Genomic DNA, 17,907 nt, shown 5'->3' with positions numbered 1-17,907 from the left:
ACTGATGTGATTCTGCCATTAAAACCAGTCTTTTTTTCAAATATGCATCTCTGTTGAAGGTTTTTCCACAGTTAATGATTCCCAATACTTTATGAATACTGACCAAAATTTGACTGAAGCATTAAGTAAGAAAACTTGGCATCACACTCTTGGCCCAATTCATGCACTCATGCACTGCTCCCTGTAGAAGTAGCAGTTTACTCTGCAAATATTGGACAGCTGTGACTATCCATCTGTAAGTGTACATGCCATGAATCTGACGTTAAATTTGACGTTTTTGTTCCACTGTTGGAATTTCTCAGGGCACTATGTAATTCACATATTTCACACAGAATTCAGACACTTTTAATAAGATGCAAGAGGGCTGATTTTGCACTCAGTAGTGAGGTCTTTGTCTTAAGTACAAGTTCTTGATAGACTGTTTCAAGTTAATCGGAATATTGATTAATTAACAGTCGAAAATCATAGCATTGATTGTAAAAATCATAGCAGCAGAGGTCAGTGCTCAGTTTTAGCTTTAGTATGGCCAAGCTGTATGCTACACTTCCCAAAATGTAGTTTGATAACATCTTTCATTGAACCTCGGTTCAGCACTTCTATCTTGTAATGCAGGAAACATTGTGTAATAAATCTTATAACCCAAACTGACATAACCCTGATGACATCATCAAGAGTAATTTACTTTGTTAAAAGAATTAAAATTCATCCAACCAAGGTATTAAAAACTAACATTTAAAACCCAGCTGTATCTTTATTAGATGTGATGTTTCTATTTTTATGCATTATGTTTTCAGGCCGTCTGTCCGTCCTTCCTGTTCTCGTGGACGTGATATCTCAGAAGGACTTTTAGGGAATTTAATTTCTCTTGACTCGAGAATGAACCGGTTAGAATTTGGTGTTCAAAGGTCAATGTGTCCTCACACAACACATTTTTGATCATACTGAAGAATCACACAAATGTCTAATAGGATAAATGATGAGTGATGACATTTTAAATCCAAACGCCATAACAAGGAGAGATCGTTACCATATTTCACATTTAGTTGGTTACTGAATTTGTGACGCTAATCTTGGGTGCTCATCTTAAAACTGAGGTGATTGTACAGATCCTCTGTGCACCTACATTTTAGAGTTTGAAGCTTCTTTGCAGCAGAATCTATATTTTAAGTGTATTTCAAATATGTGACCGTGTACTGTCATGGCCACAACTTTGCGTTCTATCAGAATTATTGACCAAACTTAAACACAAAGGAGGAATTTGTCTGTTTTTTGTTTTCTCTCAATGCATTTACACGCTCACAGACATACAGGCCATTTCTTAAGTTTTAACACAGGGGATGGACCTGGTTCTTTTCATTCATCTGCGATCAGCGAACCATGGCCAAGGCCAAAGGTGCTAACTTGCACAAACCTGAGTCAGATAAAGGGTCAATGAGTCAGGCAGACTATGACATAAACATACGCAACCAAACAACCCCTCTGTCCCTGCTCTCTCTCTGCAACTAGGGAATGGAAAGGGGGGATGGCAGGTTAATAAGAGGGATGCATTTTGGTCATTTGGCTAACGAGGTGAATCCGCCCTCATTCCACCTCAGATCACCTACTGGTGGTTGCACCATGTGACGAAGCTCTCTGTTACTCCTCTGTAAAATTGAATGCAGCATGTTTCTCACTGGAAACTCCCTTATTACCTTTTTTTAAATGCCTTCAGTCTTCCCATATGTTGCATGACTATGAACAGTCATGGATGCTGCAACTTGACTGGTTTGCAAGGGAATACAACCACAAGGTGTTAATTCTCATTTGCATGTGCCGTTTACCACCCCACAAGATTCGCTGCCTACTGGGTCAACTAGTTACTGCAGTAACACCAGATGGAGACATTTTTCAGCTGAATCTAACCGGCCTGTGAATACCCATATCAAATGTGCCCATGCAGCAGGACCATCTGTAATACAGCGGTGAGATGACATTGTCCCTGAAGTGATAACCGGGATTGAATATAATTCAGCCTGCTATGTAGTGAGCTAGGATTACCGTTCTTCACTGTATATTTTTAGGTAACTGTCTCCCGCAGCAAAAAAAAAACTGTTTACCTCCCTGGCTGTTTGTGACAGGCAAAAAAAAAATAATGAAACGCTTCAGCAGTTTGTATTCTTATCTTTTTCAGGCACACATGGATATACAGCCTCACCTCTGCTGCGCTCCAGTGAGGTCTAACCGCTGTATTAGAAAGTTGGGTGATAAGAGGGGATGTAGCTGGCGTCGAGGATGGAGGGGAGGCAGGGTGTCATTGCCGGAGAGATGTGTCCGCTGCAGCCGTGGTGGCACATTGACTCGGTTGATTACGTTTGCAGCGTTGTGTGAATCCCCGGGGTAGATCCTTAACACGGGCAGCTGCGGAATGCCACTTTTTTTTTATGGACATGCCAAAACAACAACTCCTCTTCATCACCCCCCAACTTTCAAACATCACATGTGCATCATAGTGGTGGAGGCTCCTCCTACGAGGATAGCCTGTTAAGCAATCACAGGGGGTTAACACACACACACACAAGTAGGACAGAGAGCAAGCAGTAGAGTGTGTGTGTGTGCGTGAGTGTGTGTGTGATCATGCACATGGTTGGAGGAGTTAGACTTGAGCACGGATGGCTGGCTGACGTGCAGGCCTGTTTTTATTCAGTTGCATAACATACAGTTTTGCACTTTAGAAACATTAAAATTTAAATGCTCTTTTTTAATCCGTGGCTCACACACACTCACACACACAAAAAAAAACTTTCATGTCCAGAGACACATCAATGATGCCTTTATTTATTTCTTTATTTATTCCCCCTCCTCCCCCTCCCCCACTGAACCTCTGTAACCTGTGACAGACAGGGGCTGAGTGAGAGATAGTGAGCTGGAGTGGAGATGAGGAGGAGGAGAGAGAGGAGCTCTTCTGTGCCACAGAGCATGCCAGCCCTGCCCAGTCACTGCTTTTCATTTTGATAATTGACCGGGAACGCCAGAAATGTCCATCAGCTAATCCTCTTAGCTTTCATAATGCTGACTCTGTCACAGAAGCCCCTGTTTTAATGTAACGAGCAGCTAAGCCCGGAGCACAGGGCAGAGTCGCCCTGGGGCACCGAGGCCGCTCTGCCCCCTGGAGGCCGGCGAGAGATCTGCTCTCAACTCAACAAGTGCCCTGCCAATCTGTCCTTCCACAAATCAAATCACAAATCCTTAACCTGGCTCCAGGGTTCCCACCCCTCTCTGCCTTTCCACGCGGCACTCATTGGCAGGAAGCTGCACTCAAAAAGGAGCATCTTGGTGGTGTGTAGCCATTCATCTGTGTGGATTGGAGGATGAATGAGCTTAATCCCTTTTGAATTCCCGGTCTACTCACTAAGCAGACCACTTAATGCCAATGACATCAATGTAATAATGTGGAAAGGGGACGGATTTCTATGAAACCTCACAATATTCAAACATAACATAAGGCACAAAAATCCCATGATACCCAGCTCTAAAAATGGAACTTGTCACTCTGCCCAAATGGACATCACGTTGAAATGTCGGCTTTATTACTGTTGTTTCACAAGCTCAAGCACAGGTTGTTAATAAATGAAAAGCAGTCCTTTTGACTTAATGACAGTCGCTGGGTATTTAAAAATATGTAGAGCCATGCCTCAACACTTTCACCAAAAGATAGATGCAAAAAAAATGAATGAAAAGAAGAATATTTTAACCAGGGGCGTCAGGGCTACGATAATGTCAACCTGACAACCTACAGAAGGTACAGACAACATGTCATAGGTTATGTTTTCATATCAGCCGGGATGGTACTTGAAATGATTGAAACATTTACGTTTACCAGCCTAGTCCAGCACGGTCTGTCACTTTTATGTCGAGAAGTGGTGGAGACGTAGGGGCTTAGATGAAAAAATGAAATGTTATTAGGAGATCGTTTGAGGTTGGACTGGATAAATAAGGTGCGAAAAAGATTGCATAACGGTGCATCAAAATTTATTTATTAGTTATTATGTCTTTTTAGCACATTTTTTTGAACAGATATTGGTTTTCAAAAGTGATGGGGACAAAATTGGTCATCACCGTCCCTGGTGTAAATAACACCTATGATTTTAACACTCAAATTAACAGAGAAAAATAGTGAGTCAGGAAACCAATGATGCAGGAAGCTGAAAGAATTGAAAAAAATCTGCTTTCTTTATTTATTGGAGTGACAAGTTAGCAGTGGAAGTAACTTATCTTGGAATAAAGTAAAAATTGCTTCTTCCCATTCTGCCAATATTGAATGAATGCAGTATTGATTTACTAGAGCCATGACTTGATTAGCTTCGGTTAGCATAAAGACTTGAAACTCTGGGCGACAGCTCATCTAGAACACAATGTGCATTTATGAGGTGGTAGCTAGCTATGATAGCTACGATAGCTGCGATAGCTTACAAAGTCAGTGGACGACAGGAAGAAACATTATCTGCATCCCTTCCAGAGCCTGGAGGGAAAAACAGACAGAACTGGAGTCTCCGGTGAGTTCTGAGTTCAGTCATAGTCACACAGACACTATGATACACTGATTTGTGTGTCTGTGTAGTGGATGTGGATGTCAAAGAAATACAAATGGTCCAGTTTATTGTCTATATATATACACACCTTAAAGAACAACTTCACCCAAAAATGAAAATGTAGTCATTATCTACACCGCTATGCTATTCTGATGGAAACTCAGGTGAAGTTTGGTAGTCCACAAAACCTCTGTCCTTCACAAAGAAGTCCACAGTCCAGCAGCATTAAACAACTCAAACAAATCGTCCACCGGTTCGTATAGAAGGTCTCATTTTTCACAACGGGTAACAATCCCTTTAAACAATATTCAGAAGTAGTCTTGAGAAGGTTTTTGACAGTCTGGGAAGTTATTTAAAACTCGCTCCTCTTCCTGCTTTCAGTCATTTTCTCTTGCCTCACGCTTTCCAACTCTACACATCTTAATTCCCCTCTAGGCCCCTTGCTTGCTTTTTTCCTTCATCTCTTCCCTAATTCCTGCCTCTCTGAGTAATCCCTATCTGCCAGTATATTCCTGTAGTAATGGTCCTTCAGTACAGGAGCCACTTTTGCCCACCCGCTCCTTAAGATACACTTTAAGAGGCCGTGTTGAGAAGGAATCCTGAATTACAACATTATGGAGGTGATCCTCTTATGCAACCTGCTCTTCACACCCGTCCACAAAGCGGGAATGCTCACGAGCACAAATCCACGAAGGCACCCGCTGCCAGATTATCCACAGGCCACAATACTGCAGCTGCCATTTTCCCTTTTTGATCAAACAATGCGTTTTGTTGGGAGCATTCATGGCTGTGACTGATCCTGGCTGGCTTCCTGGCAGAGCCATGTGGATGACTTAGTGATCATGTGTATGTGACTGGATATTTAGGACAGATCACATGAGATTGTTTTGCTTGGCCTGTGTACAAACAGCACATTCTTCTCCTCCCCGAGCAAAACAAACCTGACCAGTCGGTTGTCCGTAACTTGAGGCGATGCAGGGAAGAGGATCAGGGAACATGCTCTTGGATGAGGGCAGTATCAGCCTCTTAGCAAACTGCATTCTGGCTGACATGTGGTTCCAGCCAGTCAGCAGAATGCAACCTGGCTGGCCTGCTCTTTCTGCTCAGCACATCAGAGGTAACCGGCCTCATCTTATGTGACACGGCTGACACCGCCTTGAGAGCTGTGAGGAGACCCTGCCGATGATTAATTCAGGCTCAGAAAACATGATGAGGATTAGGTCTCTTTGTTTACCCCCGCAGACGTCTCTCCTAAACTCAGGATGCCTCTCTGGCATGACACAGGGCCGTGTAATAAGGCTGAATCATCTGCAGTGAACGATGTGGATGTGAAAACGAGTAGAGGCCAGACCGAGGAGTGTGAATCCAGACAAGTGACTCAGCACTACAACTGTTTATCTTCGTGCAGTTCAGTTAAGATGCCAGCACACTGAGCGGTGGCTTCGAATGTCCAAATGTTTGCGCTTGCTGTAACATAAGATTGGTTTTTGTTTTCATCATTTAACCACGGTGGGATGATGATGGGGCAAAACTAAAGCATGTGGCAGCTTCCAGCGTCAATCCATAACCATATCTAGCCACACTTTTTATACCAAAATCTAAAAAACACAACAGTTTTATTATAAGGTGCCTGCTGTGCCTCCAGAAAAACACAGAGAACCTCCTTCTAACCTCCACAAGCACATTAAAGTAAGTTGCACATAGGGGAAACTGTAACTTAAGCGTTAACGTTTACTTTCATAATTGCAATCTAAATATAAAGAAATCTTTCTGCCTGTCTATCTGTGTGCTATTCGCATATTTCAAGAACTGTTCTGATCCCTCTGACGTGATCTCATGGGGAAGCAGACCTAAACTAAATGGAATTTAGTGCGTTGCGACTAAAAATACAAAAGCAGTCTGGATGAGTGGGAAGATGCATCAACACGGGTTTTATATTCTTCAGCAGGATCTGGAGGTGAGATTTTACACAGTTGTATGCTAGCTAACGTTAGCCTCAAGGTGCTGCAGGGTGAAAATGAGCTGCTGACCCCCTTTTTTTCTTTTTTCTTCAGTTGACGTTTGAGTATGTTTGTTGAGCCATGAACCACAACAGTGTAAAACAAATATTTGAATTAAGTCTGGGTTACAAACCCAACGGGATGGGCTCAACAACTTAGGCCTCGTTAGTGAGCTGCTCGTTAGCTTAGCATCCTAAGGTGCCTGCTGGAAACGATGTGGCTCATTTATTGCAATATGAAACAGCGGGAGAGCATTGAACATTTTTAAAATGACTTATTATCTACCTTCTTCCAGTGGCTCTACTGGGGTCACATAGTTCATAAAATCCTTGTAGCTGTTGCTGTCAGATGCCATGTTTTTGCTACACTACAGGCACAGAAGAATAAACTTTGCTGAAAGAGAAGGGTAAATCTGCAGTTTCAGTAACCTCAGATTTATTGTGTATTGTAATGGAATCCATTAATCTTGTCTGTTGTCAAATTGGACGTCTTGAATGTTGTTTTCATTGAGGACCATGGGCAAAGGTTCCTTGATTCAAGTGTTTTACAGAATAAATGGAAAGCAAACTTGTATTCGTGTCCCTTATTTTTTTGTTGATCCAAAAAATGATCCATTCTGTGATGTCAAACCGTGTCACGATCCCAAACCACGAGTTTTGTGATCCTTTGCAACCCTAATGTAATGAATATGCATCATGTGCGCACCAGATAATCAGAATTAGTGAAATAAACTAGATTTTAACTTAGTATTCCCTCAGATAGGACGACCTCTAGATTATGTAATAGTGCAGATGTCCCCTTAAAAGCCCTGTGACAACATCTCGTGTTGTGCTTTTAATGGTGTACACAGTATTACAAAACAAATTTGCAATTATGCAAACTACCACAAAAACCACATGGTGTTCCTGGATCATTCACAACCCCTTTGCTGGTAATGAAGCCCTGGTTATACCCTGAAGTCACTTGATGAAACCTAATCCAGCTCCATTCGCCATTCAAGGATCAATATGTAAAAAATGTAGTTGAAAACATTCAAAAATTAACTAAATTATCAACAGAATGTGAATAACAGTTCTGATGTTATGACATCTACAGTATGTATTGTGTTGCAGAGATATCAACTGAAGCTAGCATACTAACCAGCTAACCCCGGTCCAAAGCTCCTGTGCTAGCGGTGTAAACAACACTTTCCCAGCGCTCTGAGCTCTGCCTGGACTGCTAGCTGTACAGCCAATTGAGCTAACTAGCCAATGGGAGCTACAGGTAGCAGCACTTAGAAGTAAATCCGATGACATGCTGCCCCTATTTGTGACAGGTCGCAATTCTTACATACCACACGTTTAAAGGCCATCGAATTTGATTAAAATCTCAAGAAAAAGGTAGTAAGTGGACCTTTGAGTTGAGATTACCTTGCCACACATGGGAATAAGGCAAAGTCAGGCACAGAAAAGATTGCAACAGCCAACTCTCTGAACTTCACAAGCATCCACAGCACCTGATTTACAAGATTAGCACACTTAAAAGAGACAGGCGGAGTAGGCTCATACTGCTCGATGCAAAGACTTCTGTCGAGCACAAATGTCATGGTTTGGGTTTTTTGTTAATCATTTCCTGTTTTATTTTGGAGATTATATCCTTGTGTCATGTGTTACTTTCCACTTCCTGTCTTTGTCTGTTTTCTCACCCTTTTTTCTGCTCAACTTTGTTCCATTTATCACTCTCAGCGTATTTAAGTCTGTGTTTTTCCTTCACTCTCGGGTTCTCTGTGTCTCCTGCGTCGGTTTCCTGGTCCTTGTGTGTTCCTGATTTGTCCTTTTTTTCATACTACTGTGATGTCATACATGTATGTGTTTATGTTGGTGATGGTGGGCTTGGTGGATCTTACCTGAGTTTCCGACTTTGAGTTCTGACTTGGATAATCGTTCCATTGCACTACTTCATGTTGGAGGTTCCGAGTACAATGGACTGCGGCATACATTCATGTTTCTACATCGATTAAGTATTTAAAAGAGCCGGATTCAAAAACTGCTGCAAAAGTGTCCAAAAACACCGGATTCAAAAATTCCCACAATAAAATAGTTGTTGGTTAGACCCTCTATACAGACCTCTTCTAAATTAAACCCCGTTTAAATGTCGATGTCTTTAACATTGGGGTTGTTGTCACAGACTTTAAAATGCCTCCAGAGCCACAAAGGAAATCATACAACTGTTTTCAGAGAGCACTACTCGTGACAAGTCAGCTCATCGTTATGTATTTATTGTCCTTATTGGCGGAGTGCTTCTTCAAAACCATTTCTGAATACTTTTCCATCAAAAGGCACGTTTCACTCCTCGTGCCTGCTTGTGAATAATAACACTGTGACATTAACAACTCCCACTCATCCTCCCACTTCAGTGTGCCTCTAACTTTTGTGTCCAGCATGGAGGTGTGCGGGGTGATGAAATCACACTGCAGGGAAATCTACTGGCTCATTGACTTTATTGCACACCACTCCACCCCCAAAGCTCCAAGTGAATGAAGTGAAAGAACTCACCCTCACTTGCCCTCCGATTCAGAGTCCTGCTGGATGTATTAATACAGACTTTGTAGCCTGTCTCAGCCACTTTGATGCTATCTCCTCAGAATGAATGGGCTGCATGTTTCTGCTGGCATAACCTCTGTGGCCAGTCTGAATGGGACTCTCCACTGTTCTTTGCAAGGGGAAAAAGGTTGCTCCTTGCACGCCTACCCTTCCTTTTCTTCTCTCCAGACAAAAGAATAATGGGGTTATTTATGTGCAGCTCATTACAGTCTCTCTCAGATATAACCAATCTGTTTCCTCTGGCCACTGTCCGTCGTTAAAGAGCAGAGCCCCCCGAAAAAGCAAAACCTGTATCCAATTTCACACTATCGGGTTCCCCAGATAAATTGAACCAAAAAGTTGAATTGATCTTTTGGGCCAAGGGTGATGTCTTAATAGATGAAGTGCAGTTTGTTGGAGGGTAGTAATAAAAGTGACAAATAAGATTTGGTAGAGCTGTATGAGCTTGTGATGAAAGAATGATGATGAAAGAAGTCAAGCTTTGAGAGCAATTAACATAAAAGTAAAATCATAAGTGCCACGTTGATATATTTCATCAGAGGTATTGAAGAGGCATTTTATTCTAAAGTAACAAAAGCATATACAGACACCCTACAATACTAAGCAATACAATGCAACACCACAAACTACAGCCTCGAACTGAGCGTGAAAGTACATTATTGCTCTTGAAGCATAAGCTGACAACAAAAACTGAAATCAAGGTCCTCTCTCAAACAAACAAGAAAAGCTTAAATGCACAATATGTCAATCCTGCTGCTAGCGTTCTCTATTCAAGCAAAACAAAAGACTTTTGCTGAGTGTTGTGTTGGCTGTAAAGCCAGAATTTACATTGGATTCTGCTCCATAGCCGTTTACTGACGTGAGGAGACTTTTGGGATAAAAACACAGATTTATCTTCACTCCCGTTTATCAACCTGACTGCAGCAGTGATCTGCAGAGGTGACCTCCAGAGGTGTTATGTTGACTGCTGAGTGAAGCTGGAAGGGAAATGTACTTTACTATGAGAACAACATTGCAGAGAGGAGAAGGGAAAGTCCAAGTCTTTGGTGAGTGCTGAGTTCAGTGAGAGTTGACCTGAATTCAGTTGCATGCTAGCTTATGGCTAATATATTGTAAAGTGATCCGGCTGTTTGAGGCAAATAAATACTAGTGTGAGTAACACGAATAAATACAAATCATCCTGTGGTCAAGCTCGCTTCGCTGGTGGTAAACACCAATAAACTGACTGACATTTGTGACACAAACGTTCGCGGATGAGATAATGTTTTAAAATTTCGTTCACGTTTAGTTTAGTCTCATTTGCCGAGTACGGCAGTAGCGGCAGGCAACCAAATGTCAGTAAACTCGTGGATTTCTTTGGGTTTATACATTATTGGAAACATAAGTACACAACTCAACAAATTATAAACAAAGACCTAGTCTTTTTTGGGTATTTTAATGCAGAATTATTACATATATCTTTAAACCTGCAGTTTTGTCTTCTGCATGCTTATGGTTTATTCCTTCAGGTGAGCTCACACCTATTTCCCTCCACCCCACGCAGGAATGCTCTCTTCAAATCTTTTTGTGCACAAGGGGAGCATCAGAAACTCTTCTTGGTTGCCTTTTAGGTTTTTCCACCATACTCTTATTTGCTCCGTCGCTACATTTGCTCCCCCTTTTAGCTCTGGCAAAACCAATCATTGCTGATTGATATAAAACCATCATTATCATTAGATTTAAAACCTCCAGCATACTGCGAAATACAGAGGCATTTACTCGGCCGTTGTCAGCTAAATCAGCATTCTGTGAACGTGTTTGGCGAAGGCTTGAATGAAATGGATGTTCATTTACAAGACTTACAGCTTTCACAAAGGTAGCATCTATTGCTACCATAGTGGGTTGCATAACATACTGCACAAGTGTCCACCCCAGGTAGCTGTTGAATAAATGTGCCAAACATTGCAGTGAAGGCGGTCAGAAGCCGCCTACTGTACACCTCTCTGGCACTTAGTATGTGTTATGAAACTGAGTTTATTTGAGGGATAAAGAAATAAATCAGCAGGAATAAGTTGGCAGGAACAAACTCATTAATGATAATTTAGCGGTTTCTGGAGCATATACACAATATTTCACGTCGTTACAGCATGCATGACCTGAATAAATCCTAATACTTAGTTCTGATGTCGGCTGTCCAGGGTTGACTGAGTTGCCTTATGTTGTCGACAGCTGCATGCGTGACTTTTCATGTCCTGGAAGATGAAGAGGGCAGAGCAGGAGATGACTTCTGCCTCCAGAATACACAGATTAGACTCTCTGTTGCTTCTCTCTGCCCTGTTTACTCTTCACACCTGAGCAGGCATACAAATAAACCTGCAGTGCTGCCATAAAATGCTCAACGCTCATGATTAATATTTTATTTTTCCTGCAGCTCGCTGAGGAGCTTATGCAAGGAGTAAAATCAGCAGGTCTCCAGAGACATTTCCTGCGCGTGTGCGTGTAGAACGAGCGTGTACTGTACTGTTAGTACCAGCCGTTCGCGAAAGTGGGCTCGGCAGTAGTTGGCAGGTTGAGAAAAATAACGGAGCTAGAGATGTTCCTCCCTCCATCTGTTTACTTGCTTCAGATAATTAGAGAAATATTAGTTACAATGCCAGCAGTGCATTAATGGCCGGTGTCACGCTTCCTTCTTTGGCTCAGTGTCACCTTGTCATCTCTCCCCACCACAAACACACCTCAGCAGAATCAGGCCCACTTATGCATGGGATATCCCAGCGCTGTGTCGCTATTGTGCAAACACTCTAAAAGGACATACTGTATTCCAACTGTCCTTTTCTCCCTTTGTATCATCTAAACACAGACAATTTAAAGCTATACTCTACATATTTTATTTACAAAGTTCTTGACGGCTTAAACCTGGAGGTAGAATATATTTTCTGCTCTTAGAAGTGACAAGAGGAAAAAGTGGACAATCTCACCACAAGTTTCAACCAACAAGCTCAACCTCCAAATTCAACAAGAAGTATGTTTGTAACGCCCCGTAGAACGACACATAGAAACGTTTTCTGATCCAACACCAGAACAACATCCTGAATCAGGTTTAGGCTCAACCATCAACTGTATTTAACAACCTGGGAATGAGATTCAACAATCAACTATCTCCAGAATCTCTTCCGCTAACTCTGACTGGTATGTTTACAAAAAGTAACCAACAAATCCTGCATAGCATGCCTTTATTAAAGCAAGATTTCATTTAAAGATGCTCACGAGTCAGTTACTTTGTGGATGTCATTAGTTAGGAAACCTAAATCAGAATGACATCACATCTTTCTTCCGTGCTTAAGAATAATGGTAATTTAAAACAATTTCATGATGAATGGGAAACATCTTTGTTTGTTCTATAACTAAATGGATCATGTGGAGAGTTTGTTTTCTTAACGGTCCTATTTGTAAGAAAAGTTGATTTTTGAGTCTCATTCCCAATCCAACCTCGGCGCTCTGGGTTGTGTGAGACTCAAACATTAATTTTTCATACAAATAGGTCCTTTAAGGTCAAGTACAAACAATAAACCCCTTCATCCCTGTGGGACCTTTTGGGTCATTTCAAGCCTTCAGTCACAAGATTTTATACCTCGCCGTGCTCTTGAATTTCCCTCGGGATAAATAAAGTCTATCTATCTCTATCATCTATCTGCTGTAGTTTTGTGTTATCATGTAGCAAACAACAGCTGATAATCATTCGCTAGCTAGTGACGGACTAGTTATTCGGCTTAGCTCTCTGCATAACTATCACATACAAAGCTCTAACTGCGTTACAAATCTACGGTGCATTGTTAACTAGGAGCTACTGTCAGCACATTCAAAAGCCTGCACACAAAATGTGCCATTAATGAAATATCTCCACAGTTAAAAGAACATTAAGTAAACTTGAGCGGCCCTTACAGACTGGATCCTAATCACTGTATCAAACCAGTGAATAAATCACATGATGAATCATCGCGGCAATAATGAAGTTTGTAGCTGAAATGAGCAGCGCTGAGTCAAACGGTAATTGTTGTGCAACACTCACACAGTTCATTGTTAACACTCCTGACATTGACTCATTAGTGATCCGCGGTGCAGGGACATGACACATGCTTGGCATTTATCTCAAACAACACATTTACATTATACTGACTGCTCCTTTTGACATCTGCCCACATTAAAACACTCCTACGAAGCCAATCTCTCGCTGTCTCCCCGCAGCTCAAACCACGGTTCACACACACTATTATCTCTGCTGCAGATCAGCGACCATTCACTGGGTCCTGCAGACGGCAAAGGAGGCCATGTGTGTATGTTTGACCGAGCCGCGGAGTGTAAAGCAGTGGCTAAATCTCTGTAAGCAGGCCCTGGCATTGCTCCCCAATTGCCTGCCTGCTGTGTGGGCAGGGGCCTGTAGGGGACTAATCCCTTGGCATGGGCACGGGTCACACATGTTGATGTGTATGTGTCTATCTGTGTGTTCACGTTGAAGACCCAAGCTGCAGGATAAAGACGAGACCTGGCAACAGATTCATCAAGCCCCGACTAATAACCTGCAACGCCTTTTACGCTTAACTAGCAGCCTTCACACAAAATCTTGGCCGCTCCTTAGAGATGACGGCTAATGATTTTGGAGGTCTGCCTCATACTGTACCGACAGGGACAGTCCTGCTCTTACATAACCTTGGTCTGCAGGAGATTGCGTCGGAGTGAGAGGCCTTTGACCTTTACATGCTGCTCGGTTTTTGCTTAAGTGAGCAGCAGTGGTGGCTGTAAAAGTTGACAGGCTGCTTCAGCCTCGTCAACCTGTACGTGTAGATGGCGACGAGGGCAAGGCAGCTTTCCTGTCTGTTATCTTGGCAGTTAAGGTGACCTGCAAGGAGCCTGAAGGCAGCAAGAAAAGACTCTGCTCTGCAGCCTCACAAGTCATGCAAAACCAACCACAGTTAAGTTCAAACATTTCTTCTTGTTGCATTTGTTTTGGTGCAATTTCCTATTTCTCTCTCGTCACAGCACTGTGCTCATGGTCTGCTAAGAACCCTGAACACCACACACTGTAGTTTTCACACTTGGGTTTTAAACAAATAAGCTTTCAAGGTGCTGGTAGGTGGATTTTGGTACCTTCAGACAGAGGCAGGCTAACTGTTTCCCCCTGTTTCCAGTCTTTATGCTAAGCTAAGCTAAGCAACGCTAAGCTAACTGCTCACTGTGGCTTTAAATCTAAGGTGACAGACATGAAAGTGGTGCTAATCTCCTCTAAGAAAGTGAATTCTTCCCAAAATGGGAACATTTTCTGCATTTAATTGAATGAGCCAAACTATTAAAAGTTTAGCAAGGGGAAGTGACTTAATTATTCCGGGTGTAGTCTCTAAATAAAGCTTGGTAATAACAGAGGGGATCTGCATTAGAGAAAACAGCAGGGCGACGTGGCTCAGCTCTATACTTGCTTTACTTAGCAACACTGCTGTGAAGTTTAATCTAATAGCAAGAGTTTCAAACAAGCAGCTTTTAATCTCACTCTTCTACGTGTTGTGGTGGGAAAATAGATAAAAGACATCTTGGGACTATCTGGTCTGTTTCCTAACCGCAACATTAAATTACACTTGAATCAGCTATCATAATAAGTGGCCTCTTATATCAAAGTACAGCATCCATTCACATATTGATCCTTCCACTCGGGAGTCCAGTCTAGGGAATAAAACTGTCCAATTACTTCCTGTAACATATTGCACAATCGTTACAAAAGTGACAGCTCCAGGTGACAACAGCTAACATCAAATCATTGGTGAGCAGCGACGCCTGACCTTCAGGAATCACATGCCACGGGGTCTCCAGGACTCTCCGGAGTCCTCACTTGGCCTGCAAGGGTGACACATTCAGGGGTCTGCTGACTGTCAAACACTAATAAGGGTTGTAGCTGAGGCTAAATACAGCATAGCATTTTAAAGGATAAATTCACCCAAAAATGAAAAGTTAGTCATCAGCTACCCACCCTCACGCTACATGACACAACAACAACAACCTCCAAACTAGCAACCTACATGCTGAAACTGGCAGGTTACCCTCACACACACGTTAGCTAACAGCACAAACTAGCTAGCAGCTGTTACCTTGTCTTAAGTGTGATTTTAGCCATTTTAATGCACGAGACAATTGAGCAGTGTGTAACGGCGACGATTCCCGCGATACCAGAATGAGAATCGGTGCAGCTGGACCTTTCTCCATGAGACTAATATCTCTGCAACACAATCTATAGACGACATGATGTCATAAGTGTCTTCACATTATGTTGATAATTTTGAAGCCAACTTCTTCATTGTAGCTGTGAAGCTAAAAGCATTAGCATGTCTTTTGAAATCAATTTGGGATCTCAGGGCTTCTGGAGACTTTTATTACGTTGGGTGAGCTGTATGGAGGACTTAAACATTTCTTTTTCTGTTGTTCTTTTACGTTTTAAAACAAGTCCCCATCTACTTCGGTTGTTTTGGGGAACGCTGCACCGCTGATTTGTTGTGAAACTCCACAGATGTTTTGTGGACTACGAAACTTCACCTGACTTTCCTTTAGCATGTGAGTAGCTAATGAGTGAATTTTCATTTATGGATGAACTTATCCTTTAATCTGCGTGTATACATCTGTGTGAAAGCAGTGCAATGACATTCTGTCATAGTAACGCTCTTCTGAATATGCAGCACGATTGATTTCCTTCATTATAATGGTAATTGTTTGGCACATAATGATCACTGACTACAGGACGTATTTCACCCACATTTAATTTACTACTGCCACACTGACATAAAAGCCCCCCCCCCTCCTCCCCACATTACATTATTCAGCTCTGGTATACAGGTCTGTTTGTGTGAAGCAATTTTCTCAAGGGCAGAACGCATAAAGCATTATAATCTTGGCATTAAAACCCTTTAGGCAATTAGAAATTATTTCATGCTTGTAGATTTGTTGTGGGGACCAGAACAGGCACTGATGCCCGTGAGCCTGCGAGTCTATAACCTCAATTATCCAGCATGATATCAGAAATGAGGAAGGCAGGTGAGTTGTGGGGCAGTTATTAAAAAAAGAAAGAAAAAAACAGGGGGCTGTGCTGGGTACCCTGAAATATATTGGATTTGGTTTCATAACGCACAGCAATGGTGGTGGTGGGTGTGTTGGGTTTGTTTTGAGGAGCATGACGCGCAAAATCCACCCCTGCGCGCTTGATCTCACGTGCGACGCGCAAATAACGCCAAAGGTTTTACTCCAGGGGACTCGAGGGGTGACCGATGCGCAGGTGGGCGGCCGAGAGGTAGAAGAAGGGACAAGTGTGACTGCCTTTCTTATTCTTTAATTTTTTTTTGCACATGCAGCCCTCGGGAAAGTTAAAGGGGCCCGGTCACGGAGGAGAAGAGCGCATGGTAGGAGGGCAGCTGATGGTCCTCTGTCATCATCCTCCTCCTCCTCCTCCTCATTATCAGCAGGAGCAGCACGGCTTTTCTGCACTGAGGAGGGATTCGTGTGAAGGGGGAGGCGCCCGAGCGTGGCGACTGCCGCCCGAATTTAACAATTAACCTTGATGAACACAGATTGGTTTCACTTAGCCGAACAGGCGCAGGTGCGTGGAGCGGAGCGATCCCGTGTTTACGGCCGGACACTGACGCATTTCATAGAAACTACACGGATTGAGGATATCGCAGCTCATATCTTTTTCTGTTTTTTTTTTTGTTTAACCCCCCCACGGGACAGGATGCGTGTTACAGCGGGAGCCCGTCCGATACTCATCCGAATCCAGGAGCGTCGCTGAATCGATTTGGACACATATATCGGAATTTGACCGCCGTGTCATTGCCCAGCAGCTGAAAAGCATCAGGAGACAAGAAGGAGAAGGAGAAGGAGAAGAAGAGGAAAAGAAGAAGAAGAAGAGGAGGAAGAAGGCGGGGGGTGGGGGGGATAAAACCTGTCCGCTTCGCTACTCTTCATCTGCGCCCTGGACTGGCTTGAAATGAGGACCACATCCCGGCTGTGAAGAAGGAGAAAAGCGGGGCGGCAGTGTGTGTGTGTGTGTGTGTGTTTTCCCCCCCTCTTCGGCTCTCAAGGACGCAAATACAAAAAAAAGTGGCCGCCGGTCCGGGCCGAGCTGAAGCGAAGCATGGAGCGGGACGACACCGACACCGCGAGCGCGTCCAAAAAGACTATAATCGCGAAGATATTTAAAGTTCGCAAGAGGAGGGAGATGCTTTTCGTGCAGGTGTGCTTTGTCTGCAGTGTCCTCTTCGTGGCGTGGAGCATGTCGGCGCTGCTGACCAAGACAGGTGAGTGGATGGAGGTGGGGAGGTGGTGGTGGTGGTGGTGGGGTGGAGAGCCTGCTGCTGCTGCCGCCGCCGCTGCTGGGTGATGCACCGGGGCACATGCAGGGAGCCGAGCACGGAAATCTGCAGTGAAATCACGCACCCACACACGCACCATCGCGATCAGACACACCAATATGATTTCATGTCAAGGGCACGGGACCAACGCGTCTCAGTCGTTTGTGTTTTGCCAGGAATGCGTAAGCGATTCCTCTGGATTTTTTTTTTTTTTTAAATTTTCACATGAAGTTTGCGTTTAAATGCGGTAAATGTCACGGGATGCGTTCTGCGTTTCAAACCCTGCAGGAAAAAAAAGTCACCCGCACATGTTCCCATCAGGTCAGAGCGGGGTTTGAGATCTCACTCTCGCCGCCTGTTTGTCCGTGTATGCCGCAGTGTGCGCGCCGTGGCAGCG

General features: G+C 43.3%; 1 protein-coding gene across 2 annotated transcripts in view; it reads left to right on the top strand.

Annotated features, from left to right (window-relative positions):
* Window positions 1-16,498: 16,498 nt before the first annotated feature.
* Window positions 16,499-17,907, top strand: part of slc24a4b (solute carrier family 24 member 4b) — a 41,776-nt gene continuing 40,367 nt past the window's right edge. The window contains exon 1 of one of the 2 annotated variants that reach the window (XM_084378062.1): window positions 16,499-17,456. In XM_084378062.1, the coding sequence (XP_084234188.1) occupies window positions 17,294-17,456 (163 nt within the window). In that variant the 5' untranslated portion in view covers window positions 16,499-17,293. The remainder of the gene's footprint in view (window positions 17,457-17,907) is intronic. The other variant, XM_084378061.1, reaches the window with a different exon arrangement.

Source organism: Pagrus pagrus, assembly GCF_965226575.1.
Source record: "Pagrus pagrus genome assembly, chromosome: 16".
NCBI classification, from domain to species: Eukaryota; Metazoa; Chordata; class Actinopteri; order Spariformes; family Sparidae; genus Pagrus; species Pagrus pagrus.
The sequence above is the reverse complement of the archived record's forward strand: the minus strand, read 5'-3'. Positions and strand labels throughout refer to the sequence as shown.